We start from the raw sequence: 17,129 nt of genomic DNA, 5'->3' as shown, positions 1-17,129 counted from the left end.
ATAATGTATAAGTATATCCTATCCGATTACTTCTGGGCAGTGATCACGCGCCGTCTAAGGCTAGCACATGATAGCTACAGCCAATCAATGGTCTCATTGGTGATACTGCTGAGACTTGTGGTCATGTGACCAATACCCGGCGGTAAATTAAGAACTGCGCGGACCGCTCCCAGCCTTCAGGCACAAATGTTATGCATTGGAAATCCCCCTTTAAATTTTCTTATAAGGGACTGAACTATGGCTTACAATAAGTGGGAGGCAATCTATAATGGGGTATTCGAGACCAAAAGGCCCATCTTCTTGTACCGTATAAATCGACAGCCGATGATATAAATATTTGCTTGTTCGGTCCCATACAGTACTGATCGGCACTGGTTACAGGCAGGACCTTTATAACAATCTCTGTAGGATATCTAGTGAGTAAGGCCACCTTTTATCTCTTTGCAGTATCCTTCTGATACTCATTGCTCTCTTGTCTGCTTACTCCATCCACCTCCTCCTCAAGTGTTCTGGGGTTGTAGGTAAGTGACCACCGTTGTCCTCGTCTTTTGCCATTTACCTTTCTGTTTTGTCTTGTGACCCACTGTAACAAATAAAGATACAGAAAATTCTGCATTTCCCATTCTATTAACCCTTCCCAAAACCCGCATCTCTTCTTAAAGTGTAAGTTCACAATTAATTACTATCACTGTCAATATTGCGCTAATCATTCCTAAGTCATAAGGTAAAGGCTCTACAAAAAAAATATTTTTGCTTAATATAGTGACATAGTTTATAAGGCTGAAAAAAGCCCTCTGTCCGTCCAGTTCGGCCTGTTATCCTGCAAGGTGATCCAGAGGAAGGCAAAAAACAAACAAACTGTGAGGAAGAAGACAATTTTTCCCCACTTAAGGGAGTCTTTCACCTATACTGACCATTATAGAACACTAACACCATTATCAGTATTACAGTCGCCATATTGGAATGCTACTTACTGTTTAGCTGTCCGTCGCTTATTTTCTTCAAAAAACACTTTTATTCAATATGCAAATTAGGTCTGAAGGTGCCCAGGGACGGCGTTCAAGCGGCCGGTGCCCAGGCCCCTCGTTGCTATTCATATGAAACCCCTCCCCTTTTACCCCTCTTGCCCGCCCTAGGTTCTTCAGAAAGCTTGTAAACCGCGCTGGATTACAGCTTAGTTTGCTAAAATTCCTATGTCCTTTTCCATGTCAGTGTTACCCAGTGTTTTACCATTTAGTATGTACGGGTGACTTGGATTATTCCTTCCCATGTGCAAAACTTTACATTTGTCAGTGTTAAACCTCATCTGCCACTTATCTGCCCAAGCCTCCAATCTATCCAGATCCCTCTGTAGCAGTATACTGCCCTCTGTAGTATATGTATATATATATATATATATATACACACACACATACTGTCCTCTGTAGTATATATACACAGTATACTGTCCTCTGTAGTATATATACACAGTATACTGTCCTCTGTGGTATATATACACAGTATACTGTCCTCTGTAGTGTATATACAGTATACAGTCCACTGTAGTATATATACAGTATACAGTCCACTGTAGTATATATACAGTATACTGTCCACTGTAGTATATATACAGTCCTCTGTAGTATATATATACAGTATACAGTCCTCTGTAGTATATATACAGTATACAGTCCTCTGTAGTATATATACAGTATACTGTCGTCTGTAGTATATATACAGTATACTGTCTGTAGTATATATACAGTATACTGTCCTCTGTAGTATATATACAGTATACTGTCCTCTGTAGTATATATACAGTATACTGTCCTCTGTAGTATACAGTCCTTTGTAGTATATATACAGTATATTGTCCACTGTAGTATATATACAGTATACTGTCCTCTGTAGTATATATACAGTATACTGTCCTCTGTAGTATATATACAGTATACGGTCCTCTGTAGTATATATACACAGTATACTGTCCACTGTAGTATATATACTATTCTCTGTAGTATATATACAGTCTACAGTCCTCTTCCGTGTTAATTACTTTACAAATTAGTTTAGTGTCATCTGCAAAAATTTATATTTTGCTGTACAAGCCGTCTACAAGATCATTAATAAATATATTGCAGAAAATAGGGCCCAATACTGACCCCTGAGGTACTCCACTAGTGACAGTGACCCAATCTGAGTGTGTACCGTTAATAACCACCCTCTGTTTTCTATCCCTCAGCCAGTTACTTACCCACTTACAGACGTTTTCTCCCAGTCCAAGCATGCTCATTTTATATACTAACCTTTCATGTGGTACAGTGTCAGATGCTTTGGAGAAGTCCAGATATACGACATCCATTGATTCGCCGCTGTCAAGTCTAGAACTTACCTCCTCATAGAAACTGATTCAATAAGATTGACATGACCGATCCCTCATATAGTTTTTTTGTAATTTTTAATGAGATCAGGCAGAATCCTGTGAGGACCCTCCTCTGTGCTCACCCTGTGGTATAATAAAGAGAATAAGGCAGGGATCAGCAATGTTCGGCACTCCAGCTGCTACGAAACTATAACTCCCAGCATGAAAACTTACTTGGCTGTTCTTGTAACTCCCATAGAAGTGAAAGGAGGATTCTGGGAGTTGTAGTTTTGGCGTGTCGGAGGTTGCCGATTCCTGGAATAGGGGAAGGAGAGTAAAAATTTCAACTAATTGGCTTTGGTCTTGCTTTCTTCTGGACAGGTATACGTGCCTATGAACAGCTGGGACATAGAGCCTTTGGGCAGCCGGGAAAAATTCTAGCAGCGCTGATCATCACCATTCATAACGTGGGCGGTAAGAATACAATTCCCCCCCCCCCCAGAAAAACAAAGGCCGAGTTTATGAAAATTTACAATTGTCCATTGCACGACCACTGACTGTATATGAAAATTTTAAGATGTCACCACCATCTGCTATTGATACAATGCTAATGTTTCTATAGGACAGCAGCAGAACTCCTTATTCTGTGAGCGCCCACCGTCCCTTTCCTTTTCAACACATTCCGTTTTTTAGATTCCCTCCTTTCCGTGATTTATCTATATATTCTCCCAGAAGCCAGTTTTGTGTAGTTTTAACCCCTAAAAGCTCCTTATTGAATAGACTGAACTGAACGCCTAGGCTCATTTCTTGCATGGAGTAGACCCGGGGGTCTCTACTTTCACCTGGAATTGCAAGAAAGTAGTCAGACCCCCTTTTTTTTTTCCTTTTCCAGCAATGTCCAGTTATTTATACATCATCAAGAACGAGCTTCCCCTCGTGATTCAAGCCTTCTTGGGCCTGAATGAACCAACTGAGTAAGTATGTGCGCTCTGGGTTTACCCGAGTCAATACCATCACCCCCATCTTTTTGCTGCCGACGTCTGAGTGCTTTTTTCTCTGCAGGGACTGGTATTTAAATGGTAAAGTGCTCATCATCATTGTCACCATCTTCATCATTTTGCCTCTGGCACTCATGAAACACTTGGGTAAGACATAAAGCCATTGATCACGTCTGGTGAGGATGTATAGTCAGGATGCTCAGAGCAGTGGTCTGTAACCTGTGGCTTTCCAGTGGTTGCGAAACTCCCAGCATTCCCTGACAACCATTCTGGGAGTTGTAGTCTTTCAAAAGCTGGAGAACCAGACCACTGGAGGGTGCCCAGCTTGACCATGTAAAGGCTGCCTGTAGATGACATTGCACGTCGCAGTTGCGCGTTACCACAGCCGTACCCGCATGTTTATTCATTTTCTTACCTTTTTCTGTCTCGGTCAGGTTATCTGGGTTACACAAGCGGCTTCTCCCTTTGCTGTATGGTGTTCTTCCTGTGTGCGGTAAGTTGTAGGAAAATTTGCATGCTGGTTCAAAAAATTAGTCTACCTGATCAACCGTCTCTTCTTTAGGAAATCCTGTAAGGAAGGAGTTCATCAAGGAAACTGCAATGCCAGAGTTTGCCTGGAGATGGCACTCCATTCCTCTGTATTACAATTATACCAATATTTTGGTGTATTGCATGGAGAAAGCTCAAAGTTTGCAGCAATGACCTGCAACTTTTGGGTCTCCACCTGTGAAACTGCAAGGCCAACCCTCTAACAGAAGTCCCCAGGTGTCCCCACACAATCCACCCAGCCCCATTCGCTTGGAGCAGCACAGGGTGCCGCTGAGCGTGGTAGAAATAGTGAAGGGTGGCTCATCCTCATGATCAGTGGGGGTACCGATCATAAAGTAATGGCCTATCCTAGGGATATGGCAAGGCATTATAGAATGGGAAGTGTCTTAGATGTCTGAGTGATTCCTGATGTTTAAGGCCTCTTTCACACGGGCGTTGCGGGAAAATGTGCGGGTGTGTTGCGGGAACACACGCAATTTTTCTGCGCGAGTGCAAAACATTGTAATGCGTTTTGCACTCGCGCGAGAAAAATCGCGCATGTTTGGTACCCAAACCCGAACTTCTTCACAGAAGTTCGGGCTTGGGATCGGTGTTCTGTAGATTGTATTATTTCCCCTTATAACATGGTTATAAGGGAAAATAATAGCATTCTGAATACAGAATGCATAGTAAAATGGCGCTGGAGGGGTTAAAAAAAAGAAAATAATAATTTAACTCACCTTAGTCCACTTGATCGCGCAGCCCGGCATCTCTTCTGTCTCCTTCTTTGCCGATTGTAGGAACAGGACCTGTGGTGATGTCACTCCGGTCATCACATGGTCCATCACATGATCCATCACCATGGATCATGTGATGACCGGAGTGACGTCACCACAGGTCCTGTTCCTGCACACAGCTAAGATGAAGACAGAAGAGAAGCCGGCTGCGCGATCAAGTGGATTAAGGCGAGTTAAATTTTTATTTATTTTTTTACCCCTCCAGCGCTATTTTACTATGCATTCTGTATTCAGAATGCTATTATTTTCCCTTATAACCATGTTATAAGGGGAAATAATAATGATCTGGTCTCCATCCCGATCGTCTCCTAGCAACCGTGCGTGAAAATCGCACCGCATCCGCACTTGCTTGCGATTTTCACGCAACCCCATTCACTTCTATGGGGCCTGCGTTGCGTGAAAAACGCAGAATATAGAGCATGCTGCGATTTTCACGGAACGCACAAGTGATGCGTGAAAATCACCGCTCATGTGCACAGCCCCATAGAAATGAATGGGTCGGGATTCAGTGCGGGTGCAATGCGTTCAACTCGCGCATCGCATCCACGCGGAATACTCGCCCGTGTGAAAGGGGCCTAACTCTCCCTTTATATTAAAGTTGTGTGATTTAGAAAAACTCATTTTCAGATACCTTCTTGGAGAAATCTGAGGTAGCAGAGGGGTCCCCTTGTTTACTCTATAGTGACAAAGTATGTCTATTGCTCTGGAGGACTTATGTCCTTGTATAACATGGACTGGCCACTGATTTCAAGGGACACCATGTAATGCTTTATTTCCCCTGTGGAGGCGCTGCAGGATAACAGAACACTTGCTGCTGGATTCTTCCACAGATTTGTGTTGACACGATCTGTTCCCTTCCAGGTGATCTACAAGAAAACTGTGATCTCATGTCCTCTGAAAGTAAACCATACAGAGCACGTGGTCTACACTAATGGCTACAACACAACAGGGGACGGCTGCACGGCTAAATCCTTCACTATAAACTCTCAGGTAGGTCTCAGCCCAGACCCACACGGGTGGTCCAATGTCTGTTCAATGTGTCCCTGCTCCTAATACCTGAAATATCTTTTACTTTAGACGGCGTACGCCATCCCCATCATTGCATTCGCCTTTGTGTGCCATCCTGAGGTACTACCCATATACACCGAGCTGCGCAGGTATGAATCTCATAAATAGAGACTATGGGTGTCATTTATCATTAGATATACGCCACTTCTTGGCGCATATCTGTCGCAGATTTGGTACTTCTCCTTCCACACCATATACGCCAGTTCTAAATGTAGTCGCTGCGGTTTTTTGTCTGGCTGTCTCTCGGCATGTTTGCCCTGCTGCGGCCGCATCTCCGTCCCATCCCCATTACAGTGAATGGGGCCGGGACGGACTTCCGGCAGCACACATGTGCAAATGATAGTACTGATCCGATAGGACAAGCCTAACCCGAGTGTGAAAGAAGCCTGCGCCTCTACATAACTTAGGTGCATCAAGCGCTAGCGCAGGCGTATTAAGACCGGTGTCTAAAACGCCGGTATTAATAAAGGAACCCATATGCGTTAAGAGATTTTGATATAGATAGCCTATCCTCATGATAGGTCATAAATATCTGATTGGTTGGAAACCGACTCCGGGCACCCCCACAGATCAGATGTATGAAGAGGCTGCGGTACTCCAGTGAGCACCGCAACCTCTTCCTAGGCCTGTGGTGTCACATTCATCGGTCACGTGGCTCAGTCCCATTCAAGTGAATGGGTCTGAGCTGCAATACCCAGCACAGCCACTATCCAATAGACGGCGCTGTGCTTGGTAAGCTGCAAACAGACAATCTAATATTAATGAGCTATCCAGAGGATACATCATCAATATTAAACCTCCGGAAAACGCCTTTAAGTACTATGCTCAAGTCATCAATGAGACCTCTAATATAAGACCACCACTATAGACGCATACCCCCAAAGGCCTTGTATCCTGTATATAAGATAACACCACCAATTCCTTGTGTCCCTTTTCATGGTTAAGAAGAATATGGCTGTTTATTCCAAAAACAGCACCACACCTGTCCACAGGTTGTGTGTGGTATTGAAGGTACGTCCAAGTCGGGACACGACCCATAGACAGGTGTGGTGCTCTTATTCTAATCCTGGACAATCCCTTGCACTTCTGCAAAAACCTTTTCTGTTGCTGCAATACACGTAAATGATAAAATAAAGAAGTCTTGCAAAAAACTGTGATTACGAGTACAGCTCCTATACAGACCCATGCGACCATATAGTCATAGACTACGTGCAAAGCATGTGTAGTTGGATCCGGCAGGTGCGTCACTCCCTCCTTAGATGCCCTGCAGATTTGGTTACAGCAGTGAACTTACCTTGGACGACACTGGCGATCTCACAGACATTGCATGCTTTATACCTGGATTTCTTAATTTCTCTTGAAAAGCCCATTGCACCCTGACTTCTGCTTGAAGACCCATAATATAATATACTTCTATCTCGTTTATCCATGAAGAGCCACCAAGAAACGGATGCAGAACGTAGCGAACATCTCCATCCTTGCCATGTTTGTCATGTACCTGCTGACCGCCCTGTTCGGCTACCTAACTTTCTATGGTAAGGGTCATGGAGGAAAGCTTGGTGATGAAAACCACTGAAAGCGAGAGACTGCAAAAGTGAAGGAGACAGGACTGCACATGTGCGGACACCCTCCGTTCATTTCTATGGGAGTACCGAAAATAGCAGAGTGCACATTCAGCCATTTTCGGAAATTCTAGACAGAAAAATGGGAAGAGCAACACGCAAGTGCGGCCACTGCTCCATTCATGGATGGAAATAGCTGAGCCAGAAACGAATGCAGGGAGGCCACGCATGTGTGGTCCGCTCTACTTCACTTTGTGGGCTCCGTTCTAGAGAGAGGTGCGGCTTCCACCTCTGAGATAGCGATATGCCCCCAATGTATGAGATGAGTCAACTTATTTAGAGGACTTCTTCTGATGTCCCCCCCTCTCCTTTATATGGAGTCACTTTTATAAAAGACTATGGCAGTGTGTGCACAGCAATCATGGCACTGACCAATAATGTTGATCTCTGATCGTTTAAGCCCTTAGATCCCCCCAACAAAATATATTTTCATTATTTTCCTTCAATAGTTCACCTTAAAATAATACATTTTTTATATCTGATAATAATACATATTTGTAGCTTTTTATCATCAGGGGTAATGTGAATATGAACTTTTATTCTGCCAAGTTCTTCCTCTGCAAGTGCCCAGAAGGAGAAGCTTCACTGTAAAGTGCTCTCTGCATTGAGCTTCACAGTGAAGCTCCGCCTCAGAATCTGGCAGAATAAAACTTCATGTTCACACTTATCCTGATGAAAAAAAAGGTATGTTTGTCCCCCTTGCTTGCTTATACCTAGTGCTGTCAGCAGTTTAGCATGGTCGGTATTGGCGACAAACTCCCTTTAAACGTTTTATTTTCATTATAGGGGGAAAAAAAACTTTTAAAAGTGCATTACTAAGGGGTTAAATGGGTTGTGCCTCTAATATAAATGTATCATGCCCAACAGATAATGCAGTTGTATAGTTATTTTCCCCAAATATCACTATTTATCAAAACTGCCTTATTTTAAAGTTATGAGCCTACCATCGGAACCTGTTGCGAATCAGTTTTTGATATCCAGTTGCTGTAGGTTACTTCCTGCATTAGAGCCTTGTCATGTAGAACATAGGAAGCATCACTGGAAAGAAAAAGGGGCGTAGTTAGTGTCACGTGTTTGCGGATGTCAGCACACATCTCACTGCCCTGAGGCATTATGGGACAGCAGACACATAAACCAGGAAGCAGGATTCAAGCATGGGGGATAAGAGAAAACAGCAAATGGGGTAAATTTGAAAAATAAAAATATCCAAAGCGGAATGGGAGCTAGAGTAACTGATTAAAATACACTTTAGGGTGAAAAGTAATTTATGGCACAACCATAAACTCTGTGTCCTTTATTGCTGCCTGCAGTCACCACTAGGGGGAGCTGACTGCATATACATTTATACAGCTAGTAATTGATAGCCATATAAATCTGTATGCAGTAGGGTTAGGCACTTTTGCAGAAAAAAAATAAAAATAAAATCTCGTATTTTGAATTTAAGGACAATTATGATTTGTTTCGTTTTTGGCGACACCATTTTGGCATGTATATAACTTATTGATTTAAATAAAAAATTTTGCATGCGGTAATAGCGAAAAAAGCTATTCCATTAGTGTTTAGTTTTGTTTTGTTTTTTTCACTTTAAATTTACGACGTTCACTTTGCAGCATAACCAGGGTATTTTATTGTATGGGTCCGTACAATGATGATGATACAAAATAGAATAATAGCATATAACAATAGACAATAATAGCAAAAAACGCTGCAGGGTCAGAATGGATTCCTTTTTCCACTGAATGCCTTTTGTGTTTTTTGTCTTTTTTTTATGTTGTTCACTGGGTGATTTAAATTACCTTGGGGCCCCCATAGCTGGCGGTGGATCCGCCGAAGTTATAAAGAGGTGCATCCCTCTCCATAACTTCAGCACATCTAGCACCAGTTCTAAATGTAAGACAGCTTCCTAGCGGTCTTACATTTAGACCATTTTCTACGCCTAAAACAGGCGTAGAAAATGATGAATGCGTCGGGCCCACCATGTTTTTTTTTTTATAATGCAGTAGTATACCTAGCATACCACTGCATTGTAGCCTAACAATGACAGGCTGTCTGTTAGGGTGTGTCGGCGGCACAGTATAGTAGACATACAGTCATGGCAGGACTAGGAACCTTTGTTAAGCCCACAGCTATCATGGCAACACATCAGCGCCCCACGACTGTGTTTGTGAGGAGCCGGATGGAGACAGGGAACCTCTGTATAACTGCTTAGGTGTCGCAATTGCTACTGACTGCGGCATCAAGGGAGTTAAGTGGAGGCCATTACATTGGAGCACTGTATGAGGGCAGATTGCGAAGGGGATTAATGGTGCGAGCAGCAGGGACTGAAGACAGTATACGGGCTGCACTGAGAAAAAAAAAAAATTGATAATTCGATTTAACAAAAAAAAAAAAACAATATTGTCAGGCACTAAAAGGGTGAATTATTTAATAATCAACCCAGCCCTAAAATGCAGCGAGTGCGACTAAAAGGCAGCTATAGGTGGATATTAAAACTGTCCTATTCATGTGGCGCTGCACCTTCCTGCATACATTATTATGTCAGGAATCTTTGTATTCCACTACCTCTCCCTGTATAATAGGTATATGATATATAGCGGTATATTACTGTAGATTACTACGGTGTCATTTCAACAGTTTGACTGTATATTTCATGTCATCTCCTGGTGACAACAAGCGGCTACAGTTCCACTGATGTCTAGATGATGATGCTTATCTGTATCCCCCATCTGTTAGGTGAAGTGGACTCGGACATGCTACACACGTATAACAAAGTGGACCCTCTGGACACACTTGTGCTTTGTGTACGTCTGGCGGTGTTGGTGGCCGTTACATTGACTGTACCGGTTGTTCTGTTTCCGGTAGGCGAGACTGCGGCTGAACTTTATGCTTAAGTCAGATTTTTTTTTTTTCGCTTAATTTCTGTGCCCTGTCTGCAGATCCGCAGAGCCATCCAGCAGCTGCTCTGCCCCGAACAGGACTTTCGCTGGTGGAGGCACGTCCTTATCGCTGTGTGTTTGCTGACAATCGTCAACCTTCTCGTCATCTTTATCCCTAATATCAAGGATATTTTTGGCGTTATTGGTAAGGAGATCTTCAATATGATTTGCCTAGCTATAAAGAAATATAATATTTAATGGTAAATACAAAGCTGACAATAGAAGTAAATATGGCCAAAGTGCGGGCTGCCCTACAAGGCGCCTGTCATTGAAAACAGCGACAAGCTTCATGTCAGACGATCCCCTAACAGTAACAGAGCTGCTATAATGTAGGGGGAACAGTTAGCTTTCCATGTATCAGATGATTGTATAGAGCCTGGTGCAAATCATCAGACCAGGCTATGTGCACATACCGAGCAAGCAAGGAATTCTGCGAGATTTCATCTCTGAAATCTGCAGAATAGTGAATACTGCTCTGGAGTATAATACAGGATGTACCTCAGGATCAGTACAGGATAAGTAAAGTAATGTATGTACAGTGACTGCACCAGCAGAATAGTGAATACTGCTCTGGAGTATAATATAGGATATAACTCAGGATCAGTACAGGATAAGTAATGTAGTGTATGTACACAGTGACTGCACCAGCAGAATAGTGAGTGCAGCTCTGGAGTATAATACAGGATGTAACTCAGGATCAGTACAGGATAAGTAATGTATGTATACAGTGACTCCACCAGAAGAATAGTGAATACTGCTCTGGAGTATAATACAGGATGTAACTCAGGATGAGTACAGGATAAGTAATGTATGTACACAGTGACTGCACCAGCAGAATAGTGAGTGCAGCTCTGCAGTATAATACAGGATGTAACTCAGGATCAGTACAGGATAAGTAATGTATGTACCCAGTGAGTGCAGCTCTGGAGTATAATACAGGATGTAACTCAGGATCAGTACAGGATAAGTAATGTATGTACACAGTGACTGCACCAGCAGAATAGTGAGTGCAGCTCTGGAGTATAATACAGGATGTAACTCAGGATCAGTACAGGATAAGTAATGCATGTACACAGTGACTGCACCAGCAGAATAGAGAGTGCAGCTCTGGAGTATAATACAGGATGTAACTCAGGATCAGTACAGGATAAGTAATGTAATGTATGTACACAGTGACTCCACCAGCAGAATAGTGAGCGCAGCTCTGGAGTATAATACAGGATGTAACTCAGGATCAGTACAGGATAAGTAATGTAATGTATGTACACAGTGACTGCACCAGCAGAATAGTGAATACTGCTCTGGAGTATAATACAGGATGTAACTCCGGATCAGTACAGGATAAGTAATGTATGTACACAGTGACTGCACCAGCAGAATAGTGAGTGCAGCTCTGGAGTATAATACAGGATGTAACTCAGGATCAGTACAGGATAAGTAATGCATGTACACAGTGACTCCACCAGCAGAATAGTGAGTGCAGCTCTGGAGTATAATACAGGATGTAACTCAGGATCAGTACAGGATAAGTAATGTATGTACACAGTGACTGCACCAGCAGAATAGTGAGTGCAGCTCTGGAGTATATCATCAGTACAAAGGGACACAACTTTATACACATATAATTCAGGCTACAATGTAATGTATATCCAACTGGGTGTTAGTAAATCATTCATTATGCCCTATTTTATAAACTATTTCATTTCTACAGGATCCACTTCGGCCCCAAGTCTGATTTTCATCCTGCCGAGTATTTTCTACTTGAGAATTGTTCCCAGAGAGAAGGAGCCTCTGTCATCATGTCCAAAGATTATGGTTTGTAGTAGCATTACTTACTACTACCCTCACCCTCAGGAGGTCACAGACAGAATGGAGGGGCGCCATAGCAAAAGTAAAGCTCCTCACCGACTTCACTCTCCACCTCTTACGTCTCCCTTTCTTTTCACAGGCTTCCCTCTTTGCCTCTGCGGGTTTCGTGTTCATGATAACGAGTATGAGCCTGATGATCGCGGATTGGGTGACGATAGGAAAAAGTAACGTGGGGGGGCACTAGCCTGCCCTTGGCTCCCTCTCCCGTGGTTAAGGACTATAGGCCAGCCCTCCCGAACCCTGTGCACAACACAAAGGACATTCGCTGCTGACACAGGTGTTTTCAGGAGTAACTGACCGAGGGGAGAGTGGGGCTTCCAATCAGCACCGGACAAGATGTTCTAAGCCATAAGTGCCCACCCGAAACTGTACCACACCCCTCCAGCTGCTGCAAGGCCTCAGTACAATCACTTGACACGTTTGTTTCAGGGTTCCTCTTTAGCTTGGTCATTGGAGGCTATTTTATTTTGTGATCAGTCGTCTTCTCTCATGTCAGGTGTCTCGTCCTTGAATTCTACCCAAATGTCAATGGATCACAGTGTATCTACCTCGCCGCCCCATGCTCGGCAGGGGTATCAGTGTGTTGCACTCAGGGGGTTAGGTAATCTCTCTAAGAGGACACTGCAGCGTTACAATGTGCCATGTTGCCCTGTATGGAGAGCATCTCTACAGGTTACAACTGGCCATCTTCTCTATGTAGCTTAGCGGTGTCACCCTTAAAGCATGAGTTTAAAATAGGGCCCCCATCCACAGTTGCACACGTCATTTTCTTAAGACGCCCTATACCATGAATGATAACTGTTACATGGCTGCAGTCATACTCGCCTGGTTCCAGTTTCTTAAGACGCCCTATACCTACGATTAGAGAGGAGCAAATTTCCTATTTTGAAATTCGTTCACGCTTCGTTTGCTGCTATAAGCAGAACTGCGTTATGGATTCCGTTACCACGGACCATAACGCAATTCTATGACGGAATGCATAACGTTATTCATTCCGTCATAATAGAAGTCTATGGCCTGCATAACGGATCCGTCCCGTTTCCGTTATGCAGGGGGAGTCTTCTCCTGCATAACGGAAACGGGACGGATCCGCTGTGGAGGCCATAGACTTCTATTATGACAGAATGAATAACGGAATGTCTCTAAAGGCATTCCGTTATAGAATTGTGTTATGGTCCGTGGTAACGGAATCCATAACGCAATTCTGCTTTTACCACCAAACGAAGCGTGAACGAATTTCATAAAATGAAATTCACTCATCTCCACCTGTGATGGCTAACCTCCGGCACTCCAGCTGTGATAAAACTACGACTCCCAAGATGCACACTTGCTTGGCTGTTCTCAGAACTCTATAGAAATGAATGGAGCATGCTGGGAGTCGTAGTTTCACCACAGCTAGAGTGCCAAAGGTTAGCCATCACTGCCCTATACCATGAATGATAACTGTTACATGGCTGCAGCCATACTCGTCTGGGTCCTTATTAGATCACTGTCTGTAGATCAGTCTGTTTTATTTCCCTCCGTTCAGATCACTGTGAATCGTGCGGGATCTCCCCCGCCCCCCCAATCATCAGTCCTCAGTGCAGCCATCCTCCCGGGTCACACAATCTTGACATGTTACGTGCTTGGAGAGCAGCTGTACAAGGCATGGTTTACACGTGTGGAATGTAATGTAGACCATGCAAAGAATATTTTAATAAATTTTTAAACAAGGTTTGCAATTTCTTACATTCAGTTTCACAATGGCTGATGTTACTGGGTTTGTTCAGGATTAGACAAACATGGCTGCTTTTTCCAAAAACAGCTCCACACCTGTCCACAGGTTGTGTGCGGTATTGCACCATATCCCTATTCATCTCATTCGAGCTGCAACTTATAGACAGGGGTGGCGCTGTTTTTAGATAAAAGAAGCAATGCTTTTCTCCTCTTGGCCAACCCCTTTAATGCGTACCTGAGTTTTCAAAAAAAAAAGTTTGCATAATGGCTGTTCTTCCTTGTACAGTCACAACTGTAATGGAACAATTATGTTTGGACTTCCATACTATTTCCTGTTTCAATTGCACAGCTAGATGCATTTCTCTCCGAAGCAGCGGTGGTCTCTCTCTTCTGCCAGTATTGTATGCAGTGACCTCACTTCCCACTATGTTTGCTTTCTTCTAAGGAGAAAGGGGCTCTATACCGGAAAATTACTGATCAGTTTTATCCCCATGCATTATGAATGGAGAGTAATCCGTGTTCAGGATGCATCAGGACGTCTTCAGTTCAGTCTTTTTGACTAATCAGGCAAAAGATAAAACCGCGGCATGCTATGGTTTTATCTCCGCCGAAAAAAACTGAAGACTTGCCTGAATACTGGATCCGGCATTTTTCCCCATAGGAATGTATTAGTGCCGGATCCGGCATTCAAAATACCGGAATGCTGGATCCGTGCGCAGACCGGTAAAAATGTTAAAAAAAGATACAAGACGAATCTGTCTGTCCGCATGACAAGAGGAGAGACGGATACGCTCTTGCAATGCATTTGTGAGACGGATTCGCATCTGGATGCGTCTCACAAATGCTTTCTGTCACATCCAGATCGGCGGATCCGGCAGGCAGTTCAGACGACGGAACTGCCCGCCGGATCACACTGCCGCAAGTGTGAAAGTAGCCTAAGAGATGACAAAAAGATGTCAAAAGGGTATTTCCACCTTAAAATGGCACATTTCATACTAATATTTCTTCTGTGAGTGTGACGAATGATTTGGCATATTATTAGGGCTTTTTATAGGCTCCCACCCATCTTTCTCATGCTCCACAATGGCAGATATTTACTAAGATAGGGTTGAACAAATGTTTTGGGGAAAAAGCTTCTATGTTAATAATATTGCAAACACAATGGCTGTCCTATATCCATCAGCAAGCTACAAAGCAAGGGCGACAAGGACATTAGGGCTGCACATGGGATATACTATAGGGTGCGGCACCATGAAGGATACTACTGAAAGCACGGAAGATAATAAAACCATTGGTAAACGTGATTGTCAATGGCAACGATACCCACAGCAAAGAATGGGAGATTGCAGTATTCATGTAGTTGCCACTGAGAAGCCACGCTACATGTATTTCCTCTGCAATCGTCTTATATACTTGACCCTTACTATGTACAGGTCATCTAAAACTGCCATACAAATTAGGCCTCATGCACACGGCCGTTGTTTTGGTCCGCATCAGAGCCGCAGTTTTGGCGGCTCGGATGCGGACCCATTCATTTCAATGGGGCCGCAAAAGATGCGGACAGCACTCTGTGTGCTGTTCGCATCCTTTTCTCTTTTCCGTGGCCCCGCAAAAAAAATAGAACATGTCCTATTCTTGTCCGTTTTGAGGACAAGAATAGGCATTTCTACAATGGGCCGCCCGTTCCGTAAATTGCGGAAGGCACACGGTTGGCTTCCGTTTTTTTGCGGATCCGCGATTTGCGGACCGCAAAACACACAACGGTCGTGTGCATGTAGCCTTAGAATAAAATCAGCCAAACCCACAAATTCTTTGCAGGATCGGCTGCAAGATATCGGTCTCGCCGTAGGTCAGGAAAAAGAAAGACTGGGCATGCAGAATTTCAACGCTGATCCTTTGTTCTCAGCAGACAAGCCGCCCCAGGTGTCCGATAACGGCTTCCTCCCCACTGTCTATTAGGACACATGCATGCTCAGCCAAACTGAGCATGCATGTGTATGGGGGGAGTTGGAAGGAATTGCCGGGTGTTCAGCTGAAACATATATAATGTGTGAGACCACATTAAGGGCTCATGCACATGAACGTGCCGTTTTTTGCGGTCCGCAAAAAACGGATGCCGCCCGTGTGCCTTCCGCAATTTGCGTAACGGAACATGAGGCCGATTATAGAGATGCCTATTCTTGTCCGCAAAACGGACAAGAATAGGACATGTCTCATGATTTTTGCGGGGTCACGGAACGGAGCAACGGATGCGGACAGCACACAGAGTGCTGTCCGCATCTTTTGCGGACCCATTGAAATGAATGGTTCCGTATACGGAATCAAAATACAGTCCGTATACGGAACGCAAAAAAAACGTTCGTGTGCATGAGCCCTAAGAGTGATCGGTTCTTATGAAAGTGTGAGAGGCTGGTGAAACAAAGATGGCCGCGCTGTCTCCTAACAGAAGATGAACAGCAAATGCCTCGGACCTTAAAAATAAGGGAACCCACCTTAGCTTCCGGCCCGTTTCAGTGATGGTCTCTGAGCCCGGTTTATCTGGATTTACACATATGAGTGAGACAGTGAGTAATATGAGAAGAGTGGGGGGTGGATCTTTGATCTAGAACTACTACCCCTTTAATGAAACACTATAAAACGCATCCATAATATATCCCAGCCCTTCCTCTGATCCTATTTCATCTCATGTTACAATTAAAACTAAAAAATAGGTATAGAAATCCACTCTGTCCCTCCGCTTCTCCTCACTGTCATATCTGGCTATAAGAAATCTCGCTGCAGCAGGAGCCTCTCCCCCGTCTGCAGTAAGACACAAAGGGGCACATTATTAAGACGCTGGTCTTAATAAGCCCTATACATGGCGGTGGATCTGCCGGAGGTATGAAGAGGCACCGCCGCTTTTAAATGTAAGACAGCTTCCTTGTAAGACCATCTTTTACGCCTAAAACAGGTGTAGAAAATGATGAATGAGACGGGCCTGCCGACACGCTCCCCGCCGCGCCCAATTTTTTAGACCTGGCGTGAGTGGGGAGAAGTAGCAGATTGCGGCGCAAAGGACCTTTGTGCTGCAATCTGCAAGAGAAACACACCTAATTTAGGCATATTTCTGTTTAATAAATGACCCCCAAAAAGTACTAAGCTCCGCCCATTGAATAAGCTCAACCCCTCATATGTTACACAAATATGAAATAGATCCTGCTTTCTCTGTTGGATTCTTAAAGGGGTTTTGTGAGATTTTGACACTGATGACCACT

The 17,129-nt window shown here is 43.8% G+C and overlaps 1 protein-coding gene across 5 annotated transcripts in view; it reads left to right on the top strand.

Moving 5' to 3' along the window:
* The window catches only part of SLC38A5 (solute carrier family 38 member 5), a 45,394-nt gene extending 32,240 nt beyond the window's left edge, over positions 1-13,154 (top strand). For all 5 annotated transcript variants that reach the window (XM_040442197.1, XM_040442195.1, XM_040442198.1 and 2 more), the window contains exons 6-17: positions 448-521; positions 2,723-2,815; positions 3,234-3,315; positions 3,404-3,486; positions 3,774-3,832; positions 5,526-5,654; positions 5,742-5,821; positions 7,167-7,267; positions 10,088-10,212; positions 10,291-10,435; positions 12,002-12,105; positions 12,239-13,154. In XM_040442197.1, the coding sequence (XP_040298131.1) occupies positions 448-521; positions 2,723-2,815; positions 3,234-3,315; positions 3,404-3,486; positions 3,774-3,832; positions 5,526-5,654; positions 5,742-5,821; positions 7,167-7,267; positions 10,088-10,212; positions 10,291-10,435; positions 12,002-12,105; positions 12,239-12,343 (1,180 nt within the window). In that variant the 3' untranslated portion in view covers positions 12,344-13,154. The remainder of the gene's footprint in view (positions 1-447; positions 522-2,722; positions 2,816-3,233; positions 3,316-3,403; positions 3,487-3,773; positions 3,833-5,525; positions 5,655-5,741; positions 5,822-7,166; positions 7,268-10,087; positions 10,213-10,290; positions 10,436-12,001; positions 12,106-12,238) is intronic.
* Positions 13,155-17,129: the final 3,975 nt, after the last annotated feature.

The sequence above is a fragment of the Bufo bufo genome, chromosome 8, assembly GCF_905171765.1.
Source record: "Bufo bufo chromosome 8, aBufBuf1.1, whole genome shotgun sequence".
NCBI lineage: Eukaryota > Metazoa > Chordata > Amphibia > Anura > Bufonidae > Bufo > Bufo bufo.
This window is presented reverse-complemented; position numbering and strand designations above follow the sequence as displayed.